Source organism: Sebastes umbrosus, chromosome 23 (genome assembly GCF_015220745.1).
Source record: "Sebastes umbrosus isolate fSebUmb1 chromosome 23, fSebUmb1.pri, whole genome shotgun sequence".
In the NCBI taxonomy this organism is placed as follows: domain Eukaryota; kingdom Metazoa; phylum Chordata; class Actinopteri; order Perciformes; family Sebastidae; genus Sebastes; species Sebastes umbrosus.
The window spans coordinates 10,901,568-10,924,348 of record NC_051291.1 but is presented as its reverse complement, the minus strand read 5'-3'; the positions used below and the strand labels follow the sequence as shown (position 1 = coordinate 10,924,348).

At 41.1% G+C, this 22,781-nt stretch overlaps 2 protein-coding genes across 5 annotated transcripts; both read right to left on the bottom strand.

The window, feature by feature from the left end:
* Positions 1 to 427: 427 nt before the first annotated feature.
* On the bottom strand, positions 428 to 4,831 carry LOC119482895 (protein mono-ADP-ribosyltransferase TIPARP-like). 4 transcript variants are annotated; one of them, XM_037760795.1, is made up of 6 exons: positions 4,688 to 4,831; positions 2,239 to 3,066; positions 1,730 to 1,904; positions 1,439 to 1,626; positions 1,090 to 1,350; positions 428 to 933 (listed from the first exon to the last, which is right to left on the bottom strand). In XM_037760795.1, exons 2-6 carry the CDS (start codon positions 3,054 to 3,056, stop codon positions 483 to 485), a joined length of 1,893 nt encoding a protein of 630 aa, XP_037616723.1. In that variant the 5' UTR covers positions 3,057 to 3,066; positions 4,688 to 4,831; the 3' UTR covers positions 428 to 482. The 4 variants fall into 4 exon arrangements, with proteins under 4 accessions (XP_037616723.1, XP_037616725.1, XP_037616724.1 ...); XM_037760797.1 differs by having other exon boundaries at positions 4,649 to 4,805; XM_037760796.1 differs by having other exon boundaries at positions 4,601 to 4,732.
* A 1,525-nt stretch (positions 4,832 to 6,356) lies between these two features.
* LOC119483135 (tripartite motif-containing protein 35-like) lies at positions 6,357 to 9,702 on the bottom strand. Its single transcript, XM_037761212.1, has 7 exons — positions 9,567 to 9,702; positions 8,952 to 9,402; positions 8,686 to 8,781; positions 7,684 to 7,914; positions 7,578 to 7,600; positions 7,371 to 7,489; positions 6,357 to 7,230 (listed from the first exon to the last, which is right to left on the bottom strand). Exons 2-7 carry the CDS (start codon positions 9,372 to 9,374, stop codon positions 6,686 to 6,688), a joined length of 1,437 nt encoding a protein of 478 aa, XP_037617140.1. The 5' UTR covers positions 9,375 to 9,402; positions 9,567 to 9,702; the 3' UTR covers positions 6,357 to 6,685.
* Positions 9,703 to 22,781: the final 13,079 nt, after the last annotated feature.

Below are 22,781 nucleotides of genomic sequence, written 5' to 3'. Positions count from 1 at the left end.
AATATATATATACGCTTTTATTACTTCTGTGAACACATTCCAGTCTGACGTTTCAAAAACACAACGACCTGATATACTTTTTAACAGATGAAAAATATAACAGTGGAAGATCAAAACTTGATTAAAATGTTAAGATACAAAGAGATGAATGTATTCAGTGAACGGTTTTGTTTTCATAAAACACGACAGCTGTCGATTTGATTCAGAATATCCTTTTGAGAGAAAACACAAAAGTACTTATTTCCATCGATGTAAAAATGTTTGAATAACCAAAATAAAAGACAATTTTGAAAAAATAAAGTGCTTCGTAAATTACATTTCTGCTTCCGTGTCTTCATTGCACATAATCTACATATTGCACATTTTATCTGAGCGAACTTCGCTGCAACTTCACGTGATAAAATTTGATAACATTTCAGGTCATAACTGGACGCCTTTTAAGAACAATCAACATCAGCTAACTCCCCCTGCTGTCCGCTTCTTCATGAGATATCGATCTCTTTGGGCAGGTCTTTGTACTTGATGAGGTAGTATGGGTAGCACTGACAGCTATCGAAGACTACAAACATGGTGGGTTTGTGCATGCTGTCCACGCAGGTGTCGTAGAGACAAAACGGACTCGTCTTGAAGCTGAGCTGCGGCGGCCGGCGGTAGTTGCTCCTCCCGTTAATCACCTTCCCCACCAGGACTTTGGCTAGAAACATGTGGCGGACCTCGTCCGGCCCGGACTTGACCGCGTAGGTGTTGGAGAACAAGGCGGCGGTGGCGAAGTAGGAGCCGAAACCGTTGGACGTCCCGTTGACGCCGGCCATGCGGGGGTCGAAGTTGTTGTGGCAGATGTCCTCCGAGGACTCTTTGGTCGTCCCGTGGAAGAGATGTCTTTCCAGAGGCTCCTCGGACGCGGCGCGCTGCTTCTGCATGTACACCTTGTGCCTGTAATGACAACACAGATACAAATGTTTTGATGTCGCTTGGCGTCTTTTGTACATGTCTCCTGCCTCTTTTTTTATCTTTGTACGCCATTCACATAGTAATCAACGCAAACAGCTTTAGTAACTTTCAGTCTTTAGACACAAAGAGCAGCTGGACCTTTGGTACTTGTCCCAGTGGAGGAGGTTCTGGACCTGCTGGATGCTGAGGATGTCCGCCTTGGTTTCAGGCAGGCTCTCGGAGAAGAGGTTTTGGACACTCTGGTAGGCCCGCGTGCCGGCCGGGACGTCCACCAAGCTGTAGTCCTGCTCCGAGTCCAGACGCCACACGGGAGGATACCAGGAGCTGAACTCCTCCAGAGGGTCCACGCTGAAATTGGCCCCCGGAGGATCAGCGTCGGGCTCAGTCTGGACTCCTGTCCTGGGTGTAGAGGGGAGACGAAGAGGATATTAATGTGATGAAGAGGAGATATGGGACTTGCCAGAGAAACAGAGAAACGGATACACACTGCAGGTAAGGCCGCATGGAGTCGGGCGAGCGGTAGAAGGGTCTGCAGCGAACTTCTCTGCAGAAGCCCGTGGTGACGTTGGTCTGGACCATGGTGGTGAAGTCCACCTCGTACTCCTTGGATCCGATGAAGAAAGAACAATCGGGCTCCTTATCGCTCATCTTTGTTAGCAGCAGGGTGGACACATCCTACGAAGAGGGAGAGATGAACCATATCGATGAGCGTGGAGCTGCTGAAAAAATGGCTTTGGGGTGCAACGTGGAGCTAAAAGAAAAAGAGGGAAACATTCACCTTGTTGTACTCTTCCCAGTCGAGGATGTTCCACCAGTAGATTCTCCATTTGCTGGGAAAGTAAGGGTTCTTGACCACACTGTCAGAGTTAGTCAGTCGTCTCACTCCGTCATACTTTGGCCTCGATGAGTCGTCCAACTCCATCGAGTCAAAGGACAGACTGTAGCGGACGGTCCTACAGGAAGACAGCATTGTAAGGTTACAATTAAAACACACTCATTAAGTCTGAAGAAGAGCATCTGCATCTCACTAAAAACGTTGTTTTGGTCACATGAGGTTGGCACGGGTTACCGTGGTTACGCGTATCAACCGACAAGGAGGCTCTCAGGAAGTGACGATGTAAACTTCAGTTCAGTGCATCCGAAAAGATACACATTACTGCTTATTCACACAAAAGTATGTTGAAAGATATTACACATATTGGGTATGTAGTGTGTGTTTTCAGACGCAGCCATTGTCTTTATCAGAAGCAAATATCTTCTAATAGTTAAATATATCCTCTTACTTACCCATCCTTGATGCAAATGGCCTCTTGGCTGACATTGCAGTAGCTTCTCTCCAGTAAGACCTGGGAGTGAGAGGGTATGTCGACCCACTGGTGGGTGGTCACGCACCACAGCTGCCAGTGAAACGGGTAGGGGGTGTGGTGCATCTTACACTTTTTCCCTGCGCGACACAAACTCAGGAGGAAGTTGTCACAGACCTGGACGTCGGAGGCGCTCTTGGTGTGGAACGGAGACGGGACGGGCCCTTTGGACGGGGCTTGCAGCTTGGTGGGGGTGGCTGTCGGGTTCTGGATGGCGGGTAGGGCCTGTTTCTTAGTAGGGGTGCTGGGCTGATGGGCAGGCTGTGGTTGTGCGATGATGAGTGGCAGGGAAACGACGAGGGAGGTGGCCGCCGTAGGGTTTGGAGGCAATTGGGTGGCGTTTTGGGGAAGGGAGAGCAGGACGCAGGAGTTCTGTGCGGCGCCGTGTTGCTGGGTGATGGACTGGATGACCATCCGAGGCTGCAGGATCCCGGAAGAAGGCACTAAGGTCTGTGCCGCCACGCTGGAAGTGCTTTCAGTTTGGGTGGAGGTTGTACTCTTCCCTTGCTCGGAGGTCACAGGGGTCAAATGGACACTGACGCTGTAGGGGTTGACGGTCCAGGCGATGTCAACCTGCTGGGATCTCATGGCCTCCCACACCGGCAGGCTGGTGTTGGTGCCAGCAGGAATCTCCAGGAGGACGAGAGACGGGCTCAGGAAGGTGACTTTGGAAGATTTGGACGAGGGCTCTAAAACGCCGTCTGCCAAGTTCCTCTTTGTTCCTCTGCTTCCTCTCGGCATCTTGGACCTCCTGAAACACAGTTTGAACAACTCATTTTTAGGGAATTAGCACAATGGACATGGAGGAGGTGGAAGGTTAGCTTAAGTGAGTTTAGCTAAAGTTAATGTTATATAGTTTAGATCAGGGGTCAGCAACCTGCGGCTCCGGAGCCACATGTTCTTTAGCTCCTCTCCAGTGGCTCCCCGTGGATTTTTAAAAATGGAAATGAATAACTGTTTTTTGTTTACATTTTAATTTTTATTTATCATTGTTGTAGGTCTATGGTACGACGGAGTATTAGGGCCACATTGAGGAAAAAATATGTTGAATGATATTTCGAGAATAAAGTCATAATATTACCAGAATAAAGTCATAGGTTTACGAGAAAAAGTCGTAATATTATGATAATAAAGTCATAAGTTTAAGAGAAAAAAAGTCGTAGTTTTAGGTGTTATTTTCTTTTTTGTAAAGTTATGACATTTTTCTCATAAAGTTATGACTTTTTTCTCGTAATATTACGACTTTTTTCTCGTAAAGTTGAGAATTTATTCCCGTAATATTATGGCTTTTTTCTCATAAAGTTATGACTTTTTTCTCATGATATTACAAAGTTTTTTTCTCATAAAGTTATGACTTTATTCTCGTAATATTCCGACTTTTTTTCTCGTAAAGTTATGACTTTATTCTCGTAATATTCCGACTTTTTTTCTCGTAAAGTTATGACTTTATTCTCGTAATATTACGTCTTTTTCTCGTAATATTACGACTTTTTTTCCTTGTAAAGATATGACTTTATTCTCGTAATATTACGTCTTTTTTCTCGTAAAGTTATGACTTTATTCTCGTAATATTCCGACTTTTTTTCTCGTAAAGTTATGACTTTATTCTCGTAATATTCCGACTTTTTTTCTCGTAAAGTTATGACTTTATTCTCGTAATATTACGTCTTTTTCTCGTAATATTACGACTTTTTTTCTTGTAAAGATATGACTTTATTCTCGTAATATTACGTCTTTTTTCTCGTAAAGTTATGACTTTATTCTCGTAATATTATGACTTTATTCTCGTAATATTATGACTTTATTCTCGTAATATTATGACTTTATTCTGGAACTCTAGATTTGTTTTCCCCCTCAATGTGGCCCAATAATCCGTAGTACATTTGCTCTTTGGCCCTCACTGCATTAGACTTATATACTATATACTTAGACTATAAACTGAGTTACCTTCATCACAATGCTCAAATGTTAGAATTTTTTCTTTTTTCTTTTTAGTACCTAAAATGTCTCTTTAGATAGTAAAGGTTGCTGACCCCTGACCCCTGACCTCTAGCTGGTTTAGACTCAAACTACACAGAGAAGAGTGTTTGTTGTTGGTGTCTGTATTGATGTCCACCGACTGGAGGTCTTCATGTATGTCAATTGAACTTTACCCAAACTCAACTAACAACAGAACCTTCAAAACACATTCTCAGCTGCCTGTTAACTACATGCACTGTTAGTATCTATAGTCGCTATCATTAGCGAGCTAATTGAAGATAATTAACTGAGCTGGCTGACCTCACCGTGACGCAGGCTGCTGACGTCTGCAACGCAGCTTAACACTAATTAACCTGCACTCACAAAGTCATGTCAACGTCAGCAATGCTCACCACCTTTTCAGAAAAGTAGAATAAAGTCTGGCACACCGCTGGAACTACTCTGCTGTCGGTGATGAAGAGGAGGAGGAGGAGGAGGAGGAGGAGGAGGTCGACCTGCCAGTAGTGGGTGGGGTGAGGTGAAGTGAGGTGGGGTGAGGTGAAGTGAGGTGGGGTGAGGTGGGGACGTCAACGTGCTGCTAAAATACCAATAATGCAAACAAACACAAAAATGATACATTTATTTCATTTTCACAAAAATGTAAATAAAATAGAAAAGTTACCTACAGAGAATGGTTAGTATTTTATTCACTTATTTAATTTTTTTAAGTTGTAAAATTGTATTATATTTTAGTAATCACGTATTTTACTATATTTAATTTGTATAATTTATTCCATTTTATTATTATTTTATTATTCACCTATTTTATTGTACTTAATTTGTATAATTGTATTCTATTTTATCATTATTTTATTAATCACCTATTTTATTGTATTTAATTTGTATAATTTTATTATATTTTTGTCATCACGAATTCTATTATATTTAATTTATATAATTTTATTATATTTTATTGTTTTATTAATCATTTATTTTAATATATTATATTATTGCATTTGATTAATCACGTATTTTATTGTATTTCATTTGTATAATTCTATTATATTTTATTGTTGTTTTATTAATAACCTATTTATTGTATTTAATTTGTATAATTTTGTTATATTTTAGTAATCACATATTTTATTATATTTAATTTGTATAATTTATTCTATTTTATTATTATTTTATTATTCACCTATTTTATTGTACTTAATTTGTATAATTGTATTCTATTTTATCATTATTTTATTAATCACCTATTTTATTGTATTTAATTTGTATAATTTTATTATATTTTTGTCATCACGAATTCTATTATATTTAATTTATATAATTTTATTATATTTTATTGTTTTATTAATCATTTATTTTAATATATTATATTATTGCATTTGATTAATCACGTATTTTATTGTATTTCATTTGTATAATTATATTATATTTTATTGTTGTTTTATTAATAATCTATTTATTGTATTTAATTTGTATAATTTTGTTATATTTTAGTAATCACGTATTTTATTATATTTAATTTGTATAATTTATTCTATTTTATTATTCACCTATTTTCTTGTACTTAATTTGTATAATTGTATTCTATTTTATCATTATTTTATTAATCACCTATTTTATTGTATTTAATTTGTATAATTTTATTATATTTTTGTCATCACGAATTCTATTATATTTAATTTGTATAATTTTATTATATTTTATTGTTGTTTTATTAATAACCTATTTATTGTATTTAATTTGTATGGTCTCATTTAACATGTATCTATCCTGTAATAGTTTTATATTAACGGTTGCTTAGGGAACCTTTTTCACATTACTCATAACCCATAAAGTGAGAGAAGAACATCATTCACTTGTACTTATAATGAACCATTTATTGTTTCAATATAGGCCAAACATGTACTTGCAGGTTGCACAAAAATCAAGGGAAGTCATGATAGTTGAAAATAAATTTTTAATAGATTAGCATTCTCATTAGTGTTAGCACATAAAGCATATTTCGCATTTGCCATATATCTGCAGTTATAAACAAAACTGGGCTTCAAAAAAACATTTTGCGTTTGACATGCACATTCAGTATCATGTTACAAACGTTGCCACACTTCCGGTTACTTTTTAAAAACACACATTTTGCTAGCAGACTGTGTTTTGCATTAACAATTTTAAAGAAATAGCAGGACCTTGTTATAGTCATTGTATATATCAAATTGTGTACAGACAAAACTAAAGTATGTATTATGTTTTAAACTGGAAAATGTTGTAGGTCACTGGAAAGAAAGTGCTGAATTTATGCAATCTGATTTTGGATTCGGAGCGTTCTCCTCGTACTCTGTGAAATTCAACAAAGTCCCTTTATGTGCTGAAGAAAAGTTGTGAAGAGGGAAAATGTACTTTCAGAAATATTCAGCAGCTTTCACAGAAACCTCCAGCGGCTCCACCGTCAGAGGACACTGCTGACAGCCCACCCAGAAGTACGGGAAGACTCTCTCGGTGATGGCGTGCTTGAAGGTGTAGATGTGCGTGTTGTCGCGCGGGTCGTAGAAACACACCCGGCCTTTGTCACAGTCCAGCAGCACTCTGATCCTCTGCGGGTTCCTCTTCAGGTTGAGCCTCGTTAAAGGAGAGGTGCCTGCAAAGTACATTTTGTGGTAAAAGTACACAGACAGGTAGCCGTTCTTCAGCACCGAGGACACTTTCTCCTTCCTCTGGACGGATTCCTTAGCCACGCCGACGACCCACGCCGTGTTATCCCCCACGTTGACGTCCCAGGCGTGCTTGCCCGAGGCGAAGCTCTCGCTGCCCAGCACGCCCGTGTCGGGGTCGAACCTCTCCGGGTTGTCGGGCAGCTTCTGCTTCTCATCGCTGTCACGGACGCTGGTGAGGTCGTCTGACAGGACGAGCCACGGGGCAGCGGTGTTGGGGTCCAGAGTCACTGGGGCTGAAGATAAAAACATGGCAGACTGTCAGCTGTCTCCAGTTAACACACTCTGACTGGAGGTCATTCTGCATCACAAGCTTGTTCTCCCACCTCAGGAGTTACATGACGCGAAGTGAAAGAATAAACCTTCTGTTACTCACTGAATTTGACTTTTTTATGCATCTTCTCCCACACTTGGAAGTTCAGAGAGCCAAGATATTTGGCCACATCTAGGAGAGCTCCGGGATCCATAACTGGATCTTCTATTGGGCTGTTAACTCTGCAGGGAAGCAGAATAAGGCACTTTATGTATCTTGTTATGCAAGCACAGAAAAGAAAAAGTTAAAAGTAAACGCTTTTGTTATCACCTTGCCAATGTCCTCTTGCATTTCTGGAAAAAAAAGAGGCATTTTTTTTTAAGAAAAGAAAAGTATTTTTATGCAATCCATTAATGTACTCATATTTCAAACTTACATGAAGGACAGAGATGCCCTCCAGAGCTATCTCTTCCTCTAAACCCCTGATGGATTCAGAAACAGACGTTATGTTTCGGTTAATTTCCTCGATCTTCTCCATCAACGCTCGTCTCTTCTGCTCCTCCTCCTCCCTCAGCGCCTCCATCCTGGCCTCCTCCTCGGCGTCCAGGAAGCTGTGGAGCTTTTCAAACTCCTCCCGGGTCCGCCTCTCCACAAACTGAGCCTGGACCTGAAATAAAAATCAGCGTAAAAAAAATAAGCACGGTTTGGAAAAATAACCAGCACTGCTTATTTAAAGGGACTATTTGTAACTTTCAGAAATTGCTTGTTAACAGCGACACCTGTGGCCGTTAAGTCCATGAAAGTCAGCGTCTGGCTCGCGCTTTGCTCGCTCTACATAGACATGAACGAGCATCGCTCAAAACAGTGAGGCGACACACGTCAGCTAAAACCACAATATCACTCTATATTTCACCTGCTTGGCAGTAATGTTAGCTGACCAGACGAAGGTCTCTCCATGAATCACTGCTGATCCTAGTGTTGGCTTTTCCTGCTCCGGCCTCCGGGGCTGAAGCAGGAAAAGTGGGTCGGTGCCGGGGCTGAAGCAGGAAGAGAAACGTTATCGCCTCCCGACTGCGCCCGCAGGAAGACACCGGCACCCAATCGGAGACGATAACGTTTCTCGCTGCAGAGCCCCGTCACTTCACAAGACACGGAAAAACCTCTGTTGGTCTGGAGGAGCTGCAGCAGTTATTTCTGCACAAACGTCCACTGTACAGTCACTAGATATTCTCAGAGCTACTAACTCTTCTGCAGTGTGGAGTGTGAGTGAAGGCAAGCAGGCAGCGGTCTGAACAGCGTAGCCACACGCGAGCGCGCATATGCGAGCGCCCATGGGATCCCGACCCGGTAGATTTATACCTGTAAAAAGTTACAAACAGTCCCTTTAAGTGCAGGATTTTTTTTTTAGCAGAAATGTCACTAAAAAACAGCACTACACCTGAATGTACGCCACGGTGTCCTCATAGCTTAACTTCATTTTGTCAAAAGCATCCTTCTTCTCCTGCAATGAGCTGACGGCAGTCTTCAGTTTCTCCTGAGCAGATAATGAAAAGAAAAGTTTATTTGAAGGCCTGTTGAAAAGAAAAACTTTTTAAAGAGGACCTATTATGCTTATTTTCAGGTGTATTTTTGGGTTTCTAACTAGAACATGTTTACATTAATGTTAAAAAAAACACTTTTTACTACTACTGATACTATTTTTACCTTCACATCTACGATCGCCTCGCTGACAGGGCAGCAGTCGTGCTGTTTGTGCTTCCTGGAGGTGTGGCAAACCACGCAGATAGGCTGCTTATCGGGCACGCAGAAGAGCTTGAGCCTCTCCCCGTGAAGAGGACACATCTCCCCGGGGTCACAGTACAGCTCCCCCGCCGTTTCCTCCAGACCCTCGCTCTCCTGGGCGTACGCCTCGCACAGGTTCTTCAGGGTGAGGCTGGCCACGGGTTCGTCCACGCTCTGGGTCCTGCACAGGGGGCAGTCTCGGCTCCGAGAGCCCTGGGTCCAGTACCGCTTCAGGCAGGGGTCGCAGAAGCTGTGGCTGCACTTGAGGACCACGGGGTCCCGGAAGATATCGCAGCAGATTGGACAGGAGAGGTCCACCTCGGGGAGCGAGTGCCTGCCTGCCATTCTCACACTTAGAGCTGCTTGTTTTACTCTGAAAGTGAAAGTAGGGCAGAGTTGAGAACACTGATCCAACACACAGTGGAAGCCCTCCTTTATACCCACAATGCCTTGCTATGTAGACTATTGTCTTCAGCCTCTGAATGCAAACTGTTTAACTGTCAGCTTCATAGCAGTAAAGTTAGAGCCCAAACCTACCTCACAACCAAGATCTTGTGACAGATAGACGTGTTCAGCTGAGGAGAGCACTTCCTGCTTCCTGTTTTGATGAGTCACACAAAGGGGGAGGAATCTCACAGGCAGAGCAGGCTTTTTTAACCCTTCACTCACCCTCACATCTTATTTATAGTCCAAATCAATGAAGGGAGAAAAGCAGAGGGGGTTACAAGATGGCATATAGGCAGCATACTTTCACCTCTCCAGCAGTGATAGAATGTAACTAAGTATATTTACTCAAGTGCTGTACTTAAGTACATTTATGAGGTACTTGTACTTGAGTATTTACATTTTATGTTCCTTTTTACCTTTAATCGACTTCATTTTGAAAGCAAATATTGTACTTTTTACTCCATTACATTTATTTGACAGCTTTAATAACTAGTTACTTTGCATATTCAGATTATTTATAAAAAATAATTAAAAAAAATAAAAAATAAATAAATTAACTAATACATTCTGATGTTTTATCACAGGTTAAGTTACACATTAGTATATAAAATACATACACTTAGCTCCACCTTTACCAGCTGCAACATTAAAGTGATGATCATATTAATGCATCACTATTTATAATCCAGTGGTGGAATGTAACTAAGTACATTTACTCAAGTACAGTACTTATGTACATTTATGAGGTACTTGTACTTGATTATTTACATTTTATGTTACTTTTTACCTTTAATCCACTCTATTTTGAAAGCAAATATTGTAATTTTTACTCCATTACATTCATTTGACAGCCTTATAGTAACTAGTTACTTTGCATATTCTGATTATTAATAGAAAACAATTTTTTTCAACAATTTCAACTAATAGTAACATTAAAGTGCATCACTAATTATAATTCTATAATATAATATATGTTATTCCAAAATAGGCCGCTCTGCATGATGAGTATTTTTTACTTTAAGTATATTTTGATGCCAATACCTTTTGGGGAATTTTTCTTGTAAAAAAAAAAAATACTTTTTACACAGTAGTATTGCTACTTTTACTGAAGTAAAAGATCTGAATAATTCTTCCACCCCTGCTCTCCAGCAGGTCTCCAAATATCCTTCAAATTAAACAATCTGAGAAGATGTTTTCGGTTGAACTGCTTCAAGCACTTTGTCATGAGGGAGTCACAAGTAGAATCTGCTTCAATTTAAGGGCCCACAAGCCAAAAAAGGTTGGGAACCACTGGTCTGACCTATATGGTTTAACTATAATCAACACTGATGAAAGCAAGTTAAACACATAAAATAAATAAATAAGAAATCTGGAAACTGTACAATACAGTTAAAGCCAACATGAAAACATGCCCATAATGAAATATTGAATAATCATGTAGCACTTAGGTCCAAATCTGCAGCCTCTTCTCATTTGTCTCTGATGGTCTAATTGAGTCCTGCATGATGTCGCCATCTAGTGACAAAGTACAGCAAATGTTTATTATCAGTATGCAACTACTGCTGAGCAGATTATGTAGTCGAATGGGCAGCGTAATCAGTCTGCAAATTTCAGTTTTGCTTGTTATGAGGGTTCGCTGTATAGTCAGTGGTCAACACACTCATTTTCATCTTTCATTTAACAGTGAACACAGCAGTTTGTAGTCATACTGCTTTCTAATTTACGCTCACATCATTAGATATGATTGAAATGATAATAAGAAAAGTTCTCGGTTGTATCGGTAAAGTCCTTAGTCACACTCTTATTCTATTTCTATCTCAGGATTCTCGTCTTCTTTTATCACAGTATGCTGTAACTGTCCAGAAAGCCTTTTCCTATATGTCTATTTTTATGCTCCAAAGAGCAACAACAACTAGACAGAGACAAATAGACTCGGCACCACTGTGGGTTCTTGCTCCTTGATAAATGTATTGTACAACTTCAGGGCATCACTGTGCAGACTCTATTCATCTTTATTTTTTCATTCTGTCAACTTGGAGTCCAGTTGGATCCGTCTATGTGGCTTTGTGTAACTGGAACTTGATTAACTGCGTTCAGCAGGAACTTCTTTTAATTATATGGAAGCTCCTCGTCCTGATAACGGCTGTTGTTTGTCCCCATTGTCCCTCTCTGATGTCTGATTAGAGCACTAATTAGTTTGTTAGTTATTGGGGACGTTTTGGAAAAGAAACACAACACTTAGTTAGTCATCACATTCAGGGATCCTCCTGCCAACTCTGCATCTAATTTAATCAATAGCTGTTTTTAGAAATGTGGGAAGACATTGTGGCAACATTATTTTTTCTGCAGAAAACAATTAAGTTAATTTCTTGCTATGGGCATTTAGAGGAAATGTATTTTCTTCGTGGAGGCTATATTTGTGACGTGAGTCACTGTTTGGATGCAGCACGAGGACGACGTAACTTTTGAAAGAAGAGATAACACAATCTTCTTCTTCCAAATAAAAAAAGTTGACTTCACAAACTTGCAATTTTATGACGAACTAGTACGTACTTGTGAGAGCAGCTGCACTACGTATTAATTCCAGGTGCTTAATCAGCTAATTTAGATTTAATGTTTATTTTATTGGCTGTGTTATTCATGCAATCATTAAATATAGTTAATTAGTTACTTCTTTGGTACTTTTAGGTATTGCCACAGAGACTCAAGAGTCTTCAGCTTTTCATTTTGACAGAGCTGCAGAAAATGATTTTAATAATAGATTGATACGCGGCCATCCTGTCACCTTCAAGAAGAACGTGAGCATTAAAGGGGACATATATCATGCTCATTACCGGGTTCATACTTGTATGTTGGGTTTCTACGAGAACATGTTTATATGCTTTAATGTTCAAAAAACACATTATTTTTCTCATACTGTCTGTCTGAATATACCTGTATTCACCCTCTGTCTGAAACGCTCCGTTTTAGGGTCGTGTCTAGAAGGGAGGCCGCAAACTGTGAAATCTGATCTGAGATCTGCAAAAACTTGCAAAAACTCTTGCGAGACTCACTGCCTGACGACCTAACCTTAACTATTCGAGGTGAATGCCTAACCTTAACAATCTCGCGAGAGTTCCGCCAGTTTTTCAATTCATTCATTTTTATATTGCGTCAAACCATAACAGAAGTTATCTCAAGACGCTTTTCATATAGAGCAGGTCTAGAGCATACTTTATAATTTAGAGACCCAACAAGAGATCCCCCATGAGCATGCACTTGGTGCAACAGTGGCAAAAAAAAACAACCTCCCCTTTAACCCGGCTGCCTTTAAAGGGGTAGTTCTCAAGTTATGGGCGGTATATTCTAATGAGCCTGCATGTGACACAGATACGTCCTCTTTAAAGTTAAGTTTTTCCAAAACTTTGTTTTCTTCAGTTGATGGCACCATAATGGCCTCTATGCTTTTTTTGTGACATGTCTATAGCAACATGCACAGATGGTGTGTTTGTCATTCGTAAAGGGGGGTTTTGAGTTTCCAGCAGATGCTCCAGTTGTTAATTTCCTCACCTCCCTCCTGGAATGACTCCGTTTTTTTTCTAAGGCACACTGTGCTCCGCTTCAGTTGAGCAACGAAACATTTTACGTCGTGGATGTTTCATGTATCTAGGACATCGCTTGTGATCACTTTGCGAGCCTGTCACTGTTCATACAGTAATTTATACACCAATTAATTTTATTATTGTTTGATCATGGCCAAAGGTTTCAGTGCTTAGCGGAATTTTACGACATTGTGCACCATAAAATGAACGTATTATAAGCTTGTTATTGTGCTCTCACTGCTCCATAAGTCTTTACGAGCCACATGGGCATGTGCATATTTGTTTCTCGCTAACAGGACATGTCACATGAGCTGTTGTCTCAGCACTCAGAGTGCATACAGTGCTTTACCAAACAGAGTATTTTGTCATTTCTGATGTATGAAATTGCAAGTTTGCTCCTCAAATGGACATCTTGGACAATAAAGTCACCACCTACTACCACTAGATGTCACAATGTACCCACGTATGGCAGACTCAGCCAAAGCGCCAAAAAGCTACTGATGCTGCAGCGTTAATGCAGAAGTGTCCTGACTGCTTTGCATCAACATGACTTGAGGTAAACAGACAAACATCAGGAGATAAGATTTAATCTGTCTCATCCTCTCATGATGGTTGCTTTAGAGATATACCTAACGCTAACTCAGGATAAAGCGGTTAAACGCTCACATTTACCTGGATGTCACCGTGTGCACCCTCTCATTCCCTGTAAATTGGTTGTCAGCCCGTGTGACCCGGGCTAATGGTGATTCATTATTGCTCACAAACCCTGCTAGTGTTCATCGGGGCTGAAGGGGAAAGGAGAGAGGTGGGAGGGGGGGGCTGTGTCAATCTCTCAGCATCTAATGAGGACAGGCAGGCTAACACACCGCACAGACAACCCCCAGTCAGACCCGTCTCTCGGACTTTACAGAGAGCATCACCTTGACGGATCCCGTCAGGGGACGGAGCAGCTCCTTCCCTTTCAGGTTGAGGAGAGTATTGACGAGAAGGTTGCATTAAAAAACATCATCAGTGTGGCATAACAGTTTCATATTTATTCATCCTACAAGCCTATTTGCAAATGTGTGACAAAAAGTCAATAGTCTTACGCTGTGCTATACGCCGTTAAAGCCAGACGCTAAAGCCAGTGAATTATGGGAGACCGTAAGAGGACGGAATGAAGGAGAGAGAGAGATTTTATTGTATGGATTGATGGTGTTGGCAGGCAGCTCTCCCCAGAGTCCCCCTTCACTTCATTATGGGCTGTATGCTTACACAACACCTGTTCAGTTATGAAAATGGTAACACACCCCTAAATTAAAGGTACCACTTTCTAATTATGCACGCTTTATGTAAAGGGTTTACAAGTTGTGACTAATGATTTTTTTAATGGTCAATAAATTGTTGATGAATTAAGTGAATGCTACTACGAGGAGCTTTCATTTTGTGTTGATTTTGGCGGTCCATGTGGACAAAAGCGGTAGTGTTACCGAGCACCAGACTCCCTTTAGAAAACCTCATATTTTACTGCAGCAGGGTCTGACAGTCTGAACCGCTCAGTCCTGGTTCTGGTTCTCCGGATCTGGGTTTTTCCGCAGCGGGCTGGTTGCTGCGGAAGTTTCTGGTGAACCTGCATGATTTCGTCTGATTTCACACGGAATACTGACCCAGTGACACCGATGACAAGCATTAAGAATAATCATATAGAAATATAGCCAACCTTCTCACTGATGGTCTGGTTTTCTTATGTAGGTCATATAGAGGCATCAGTATTAAATTGAGACTGTTTCATAACCAGTTAAAAGTTCTTCACAGTAACTTTAAGTAAGTGAAAACTTAAAATGACAAACTTAGTTCATTTTTTGGCCACTTGGGGGCAGCGTAAACAAGCTGTAAACATCACCAACACATTATCACCTTATTATAAAGTATACTTTAAAAGGTATGGTAGCGATTTTAAACCTCAGACAGGTGTTTTAAGTTTGAAAGCCTCTTTATTCGCATGAAATTGACTGTGCAGTTTGTGTTTATTTGCCACCATGTACAGACTGTACAGACATTAGCTGTAGCATCACAACTTTGACTTTATCTGGAATCAAGTCCCCTCCAAAATTCACTTCAAATTCAGTCTGACCACACATCAACGCTCGCTGTATACTGAGTTCTTTAGCGTTTAGCTGCATCGTGCATCCAATTTTGCAAAGATCCTAATTTACGAGTGTCTTTTTTTACTCTAACCATACTTGTACATTCCTGTGAATGTTGAAATGACTGCAGTAGGCAGCAGGCTGAGTCAGTGCGTAGTGTGGAGAACACATTATGAGATTAATCTCCTAGTTTAGTCACAATTGTAATTGCTACCCGAGAGACAAGAGAAAGAAGAGACGAACAAGGGGGCACCAGAAGTGAATTATACTTTCTGCCATATGAACATTTGATCATTTTCAGATTAAAAATACTTGTGATGCGTTGACAAAATCACTTTCATGCTCTTCACATCGTGACTCATGAACGGCTGGGCTCCGCCGTCGTCGTCTTCGTCAAAGGGGAAATACCATCCGTTTTCATAAGAGGATGCTTTCATTTCGTCTCTTCTTTCACACATGAATTGAGTGCTCCATATAAATTGGATTAAATGCACAATTTCACCAGGGCTTGCGAGGCACCCTTCACCAAAAGACCAGGTTTTTTCCTTTAGGTCACATATTGATTTTTGCCCTTGGTAACTGCTGAGAAACTTTTGACAACCATCTCACACGGATGCTGCTCGACGTGTGTGATGTGGGGAAAAGAAAAGTTTTCCCTGCTGGCTATTTTTAGCGTGCATTTGGAGGTGTGTGGACTGAAACAACATGCATGCATGTTACTCGCACACACCCACACGTGAACGCGCCTACACATAAGCACCCCGACATTTCCACAAACACAAATATGCACTGGATTGGAGGTAAATTCGATCTTATTGGAGCGGCTGCTGGAGAGCCCGCGGCTCAGAAACCTCCTTCAGGCTCTGGAAGGTCGCCAGGTTCTCCAGATGATTCACAGGAAAACCACAGTTATCAGTATTTCCCTGCCTCTCTCCTTCACTCACACACCTGCACTCTGCGAACCCAACCCACTGGAGTTTAAAAAAAAGGAGTGACATCAATTCAATAAGCCCGGGCTGACAGGGACAGAGCAATACACCACAACACAGCTGCTCTCTCTCTATCTCTTTGCTAACCCATTTCCCCTCCTGGCTTCCTCCCTTCCCTTTAAACTCTAGCTCAGCAAAGCAGAGTGATGACAATTTTGTTTTAGCCGGATGAATCTGCTGTCTGTGATGACCCAAATCTTTATTAGGCTCTGCTATCAAAAATGGTATAGAGTGAGTCAGGAGGATGGCTGCTCACAATCTTTTTCTTTTCCCCCCTATCTTCTCAAGATTTCACGTCATCTTGAGAAGTGTGAAGTGGGATATTAATGGGGTTGCTCTCATTCCTGTAAAATATTCATAATAGGGCTGTCAAACGATTCAAATATTTAATCGCGATTAATCGCATGATTGTCCATAATTAATTGCAAATGAATCGTACGTTTTTTATCTGTTCAAAATGTACCTTAAAGGGAGATTTGTCAAGTATTTAATACTCTTATCAACATGGGAGTGGACAAATATGCTGCTTTATGCAAATTTCGGTATATATTTATTATTGAAAATCAATCAACAATACAAAACAATGACAAATATTGTTCAGAAACCCTCACAGGTACTGCATTTAGCATAAAAAAATATGCTCAAATCATAACCAAACAGGCAACAAGCGCTGTCAGTGTGTTGACTTGACTATGACTTGCCCCAAACTGCATGTGATTATCATAAAGTGGGCATGTCTGTAAAGGGGAGACTCGTTGGTACCCATAGAACCCATTTTCATTCACATATCTTGAGGTCAAAGGTCAAGGGACTCCTTCGTGAGAAGCTAGTATGACATGGTTGGTACCAATGGATTCCTTAGGTTCTATAGTTTCATATGATGCCAGTATCTTCACTCTAGCTTTAAAACTGAGCCCGCTACAACCTTAAAAATTGCAAGATGCGTTAATGCAATAAAGAAATTAGTGGCGCTAAAACGAATTTGCGCAACGCGTTAACTTTGACAGCCCTAGTATTCACACAAAAAAGACTTGTAGCTCACTTTGACTTTGCTTGGACTCGAGCCTCATGACTTTAAAGATTTATAATATGCTCCTCAAGCCAAAAGTGGAATAAAAATTCAGACACAGAGCAGACATTCAGGCCATCGTCCAAATCTGTTTTTTAATAAGTTTAGTGGTTTTGCTTTGTTTTAAAAAATAGCCTGAATCTCACTTCAGGCATAATTGCACAATAGCTTTTATTTCGTCGTTATATACCAAACTGGCTCTGTTAAAGTGCTCCATGAATAACCATGAAATGGATTTGGAAAAAGTACAAAATGTACTTTTGGTGTGGCGACTTATAGGAGTGTCAAAAATACAAACAATGTTTGATTAATCGATTCATCCTTTGGCTTATGACCCTTTCCCAACAAAAAGAAAATATTAGAGAAAAGTTAGAAAAAATACATATAATTTGTTTAGCAAAATATGTTTTTGGTTTAATTTGTTTTCCATATTTCCTGTCTGGAATGACATGGTTGATACCAATGGATTTCTTAGGTTTTTATAGTTTCATATGATACCAGTATCTTCACTCTAGCTTTAAAACTGAGTCCGCTACAACCTTAAAAATTGCAAATTGCGTTAAAGAAATTAGTGGCGTTAAAACTAATTTGCATTAACGCAACTTTGACAACCCTAATTCTTAAAAAAAATCTCAATTAGATCAAATTGTAGATTTTTAAGTTGGATGTTTGTGGTTGTTGTTGCAGGGCCAGGAGGACCACGCATTGACCATCCCTATGTGGGTCATTTGGCTCAGCTCAGGCCAGAGCCGCCTGTCACCATCGATGTGTCAAATCAGCTCTGGCATGACAAGATAGGCTGCGGGGCTGAAGCCAGGGATCTAACTGGCGAGGCGACATTGTGGAGCTCGAAGCCCGCGGAACGCCTCGACTAATTGTGATTATCACCTGCAATCGTGGCGGGACTTTATCTGCTGTATCAGAATCCACTTAAAGAGCAAAAAGGCCTCTGTGGGGTTTTGTTCTCCAGGAACAAATTGGCCCCGGGGTTCCCTTCACTTCATCTGGCGGTGGGAGGCCTGGGTCTCTTTAAAACTCAGATGGATGTGCTCGCTCTGCCAGCATGACACCCAAAGGGGCCTCGGTCACGTGATGGTGCACATTAAGAGCTGATCTGGGAGACAAATAACCCCGTCCTCGATGGCTCCGTGTTGGGGCAAATATAAGATATGGATTGCTGGATGGAAGCTGCACAATCCCTCAGTGACCCCTACAAGTCCTCTATGTGTGCACACATGTGTGTTTGTCATATTCCTACTGGGAGTGATAAAAGCAACACATCGGAGAGTGTGTGATACACATAATTCGCTTGATAAATGATCGCCTGGTATAAAACAGTGGTAGTATACAGAGCCCACTGTAAAGAGAGCTGCTTGCTAGGTGGGTAAATCAAACACCCATTTTCCCCAACTGTACTTTTCGTGACCTCAGCGGTAATTAACATTCTCGGGGCTGCACGCATCACAATGATTTCAGCCAGTGATCATTCTGCGGGATTACATTAATATTTTTTTTATCTTAGCTCCAGGGATGATTTGAATGATATAAATCCCCGTTGCCAGAAAAAGGATTGGAGCTTTCGCCCGACTTAAAGGTGTCGAACAGTCCGCGACGGCAGTAATCCTGTAATCTGGGCAGTCAGCAGCACCGCAAAAGGTCCTTACTATACAGTATGTACAACAACACACACAGGCCGATACAGAAACACTACAGCTGCCACACCAGCAACACCACCACCACCACCCACATGGCGTCTGTCATCATGTCCCACCTCGCATTGCTCCGCTTTATCCCAGCAACCTTTTGTCCTCGGCTGAAATCATCGGGCTATTGTGAGAGCTCAGATGTTGTTGTTGTGTTTTCTACGGGACTACAACTCTGCTCACGTTCCCTTTGTCTTTGAATGTTTGTGCTTACGTTCTTTCACATAATGTGTTGAGTTTTATACACTCATACAGAAGTTGACCTTTTGGACACATTCGAGGTCTTGTTTATATTTTGTAGCTGTCCTGCACGGTCACACATGCACGAGTGCCAGACCGGTCACACAGCAGTTTGTGAAATAGTCACAAAATTGAAATGTATTGATTCGTGTACGTAGACACGAATTTCACATTTTTATAGTGATGGTCAGCACGAAATCAATTTCGTATGTAATTCACGTAATTGTGAACTGGAAAGTATAAAGAGCGGCGAATGCCAAGTTAGTGTGGAGATTGGGTAGGGTCGGTGGGTTAAAAATACACTGGATAGTTGCCCAGGAGACCGGTGTTCGTGTCCAGTGTGAATCCAAAAGTCAAGTCAAGTTATTTTAAACCACTTCCAGAGTTGTTTTAACCCAAATCACGATCTTTTTCTCAAGCTATCTAAGTAGTTTTTGTCACGTAACTTCCAAACTTAAGTTGCGGCACTTGCGATGTTATTTAAACCTAAAGCACGATCTTTTCCAAAACCTAGCTAAGTAGTTTTATTTTGAAAAGACTGGAGCGGAAATTGACACGTGGGTCACGTGTTGCTGGACGTTCATGGGAAAAAGCTGAAAGCTGTTGAAAGTTGTGCTGAGCGTAAAAAAAAAGGGACATTCGTGTCTATGTACACGAATCAAATAGATTAAATTTCGTGGCTATTTCACGAACTGCCATGAGACTGTGTCGCAAATGCAGGCGAGTGACCATCGCCTGCCGAGGCGATATTCAAATGTGAATGAAAAGAAGCAAATGTTTTTTTCGCATCTTCGCTCGCATAGAATGAAAGTGAACAGGAAGCAAATGTTAATTTTGCACATGTGACCGTGCCTTCATTCTTTTGGGTTGGTTTGAAACAGGACTAAAACATCAGCAGAACATTCAAGATAACTCTAAAAATGTAAAAAGGTTTAAAAGGCCAATAGACAGGATTAATGGGCAAGTCGGCCTTCATTTCCAGAACAATGACATCATTATCACTGTGGCGGTACAGACCTGGCCTAGTATGTATCTATTGGTGGGTCTCTGTATTGCAATCTTTATCTGAAGAGCTAAATGCTCAAAATGTCACCAGTGGTAATCAATTAAATGTTCATGGGAGCAGTATATGGTGTGCAGACTCCATGTTTTTTTTCTGTCCAGCATCAAGTATTTATCATGTGGATGTGCGTGCTTCTGTAAATACTTTTCTGCAGTACTGACTCCCCAGATTTCAGCTGGTCGGGAAGAAGCCTCAGAACCACATTAGAAATATTTACTGGAGACACAAATCTCACAAGTGCCTCTTCAATGATAAGGACATGTGGGCGTTAGGTTATTGTTTGGCAAGCACAAACTCTTGCACAAATAGCACTAAAGGTCTGCCCTGATGCAGGTAACCTAGTGGAAAGGTGTTCTTTAATATCCACTCCAGCTAGGTTGCAGAGTGCTCAAAACCACCTTCAATCAGAAACGTAAAGACAACAAAGAAGTCTCAAAAAAAGCACCTAAAGATCAGAGTTTCTGGCTGACATGAGGCTGGCATTACTTCCTAAGAAAGGAACAGAGTGCCCTTAGTGTGCATTTCCTCACCTCTCTTAAGCCCTATACAGAAAGGGCGTCGTCACACCCTGATTGGCCGAGAGGAGAAATGCACCAAGCTGCTCTCAATCATTAATTTCGGAGCCTCTCCCCACAACCCTGCTCAACAGGTGATCTCAATAACACTCCAATCAGCTCAGGGGAAGAGTGACGTTCAGCTAAAATCAAGGCTTATTGAGAAAGGCTGGGACACGGTCTTGGTGTATGGGGTTTGACACATACGACTGCGGTCATGTGTTGCTATTTGCTCAATTTCCGCGAGTGCAGACCAGATTTTACTACACGTGTTGTACCCCAATGATGGCTAAAATTAACTGGGAAAAGAGAAATGACAGCAAAGTATCCCAAATAAGCAAATAAACAAACAAAATTGAGCCTATATAGTATATTCTAAACATGTTTTCTATGTGTAAATGAACTGGACTCTTAAAAAGAGATCAAAATAAACAGACAAACGAAGGCAAACCCCAACCAATTGTTTGTTAAAATGCTAAAAAAAGATATTAAAATATCCTGAGAAATACTATATTTCCTCAGGCTCGGGTTGCATCAGTATTAGTACTACTGTTGTGAATGTTAGAGGAGGTGCACGCTGACATATTCTCTGGTCCTGACCTGTTAAAATAACTGAGTTTCGCTTCCTTTGAACATCAACATCTTGTTTGCAGTGTAGCAGAAATGAACCCACATTCCTCTCAGTAACCAGCCTGCCCCCTCCTACTCCCTTATGTATAGGCTCGCAAGAAAAGATTTAGTGGCTTCGGGAAGAGAGACACGGACATGTTGCCGGGATACCAGAGAGCCGAATACATTGATTGCATCTTACGCTTAAAGATGTACGCTGAATCGGATTACGGCGGCTGTTTGTACCTTATTAGTCTGACATTTGTACCAGAGGAGCACGGTGTCCCCAGATGACTCAGAGAATTGGCTTCATTTAAATGTCAGACTACGAGGGCTAATCATTTTTTATGTCTTGACATGTTTTAATAGCTTATGAAAGCGTGAGGGAAAAAAAAAAAAGCCAGTCTAGAAAATTTCAGATTGTGGAATGAGCGCAGAAACTGATGAGACCTTTTTTTTTTTATCACTGCGGCTGCTTTCAAGAAGCAGCAAAGTCTTCAAGAGAAGCCCCGACCGACTGCATTTGATGATAGCAATTGCATAATGAGACTATCCTGAAGCTTGGCTGAGTTCTCGACTTGAAAAATCACAGGTTTAGTGTGGGCGAGTCAGAACAATGTTTGAAGTCTTTGTTGTGGTCCTTCTCTTTTTTTTTTCTCCCTCTTTTCAAATATTAATAACTTTGCGATGGCCTAAATCTAATGAATGTCACATCTAGTTGAAGGAGGATCCTCTGTTCCCAGTCGCTTCCTCAAAATATCAGAACAGAAAAACACGACTTTCTCTCAACAACAGCGAGAGACAATAAGTCAGACTGCATTAATATGATGGCTATAATGTGGCGTATAATACGGCAAACATCTGTATCGACTCGTGCTGCTGCAGTGCTGCACTCGGGCTGCGATGAGAGGGGTGCTTAAGCCGCAGCAGGAGCTGTAATCAGCCATCGATCCGTGGATGGAGGAGTAGCTGTATTCGGTCGGGCCTTTTCGATTTTGATAAAACAATGATGTATGGTGGGTGAGCAGTCGGGGAAACGAGCTGAGATAATTGTTTTGTTGGTGTTCCCTCCCTGACCACGCCGTGCCCTCGGTCAAGGTCACGCCTTATTGAGCGCTCGGCAGCACTTGTGACCATAACCATGTCGTTAGGCGGAATAGTGTTATCGATCAAAGCTGTTTGTGGCTGTGGAATATTGTATTTTACAACATTTGGAAATGGCTCATAAATATACAGAGAGAAGGAATCTTTTTGAAAATCTTGAGGTGGCACAAAAGCTAATCCGTCAGGGGGAATGAATTTTAGTGTTTTTCAGGTGCACGTTCGGGGAGCCTGTTGGAAATGTGGCTTGTAAAGTCTCATTATCATAAC

Excerpts from the sequence above, each read along its gene's own strand:
- LOC119483135 (XM_037761212.1), bottom strand. The coding sequence starts at position 9,374 with ATGGCAGGCAGGCACTCGCTCCCCGAGGTGGACCTCTCCTGTCCAATC. Across the intron at positions 8,782-8,951 it reads AGGCGATCGTAGATGTGAAG|GAGAAACTGAAGACTGCCGT; the intron begins GTAAAAATAGTA and ends TTATCTGCTCAG. Across the intron at positions 7,231-7,370 it reads GCATAAAAAAGTCAAATTCA|CCCCAGTGACTCTGGACCCC; the intron begins GTGAGTAACAGA and ends TTTTATCTTCAG.
- LOC119482895 (XM_037760795.1), bottom strand. The coding sequence starts at position 3,056 with ATGCCGAGAGGAAGCAGAGGAACAAAGAGGAACTTGGCAGACGGCGTT. Across the intron at positions 1,627-1,729 it reads ACTGGGAAGAGTACAACAAG|GATGTGTCCACCCTGCTGCT; the intron begins GTGAATGTTTCC and ends CCCTCTTCGTAG. Across the intron at positions 934-1,089 it reads CACTGGGACAAGTACCAAAG|GCACAAGGTGTACATGCAGA; the intron begins GTCCAGCTGCTC and ends TTGTCATTACAG.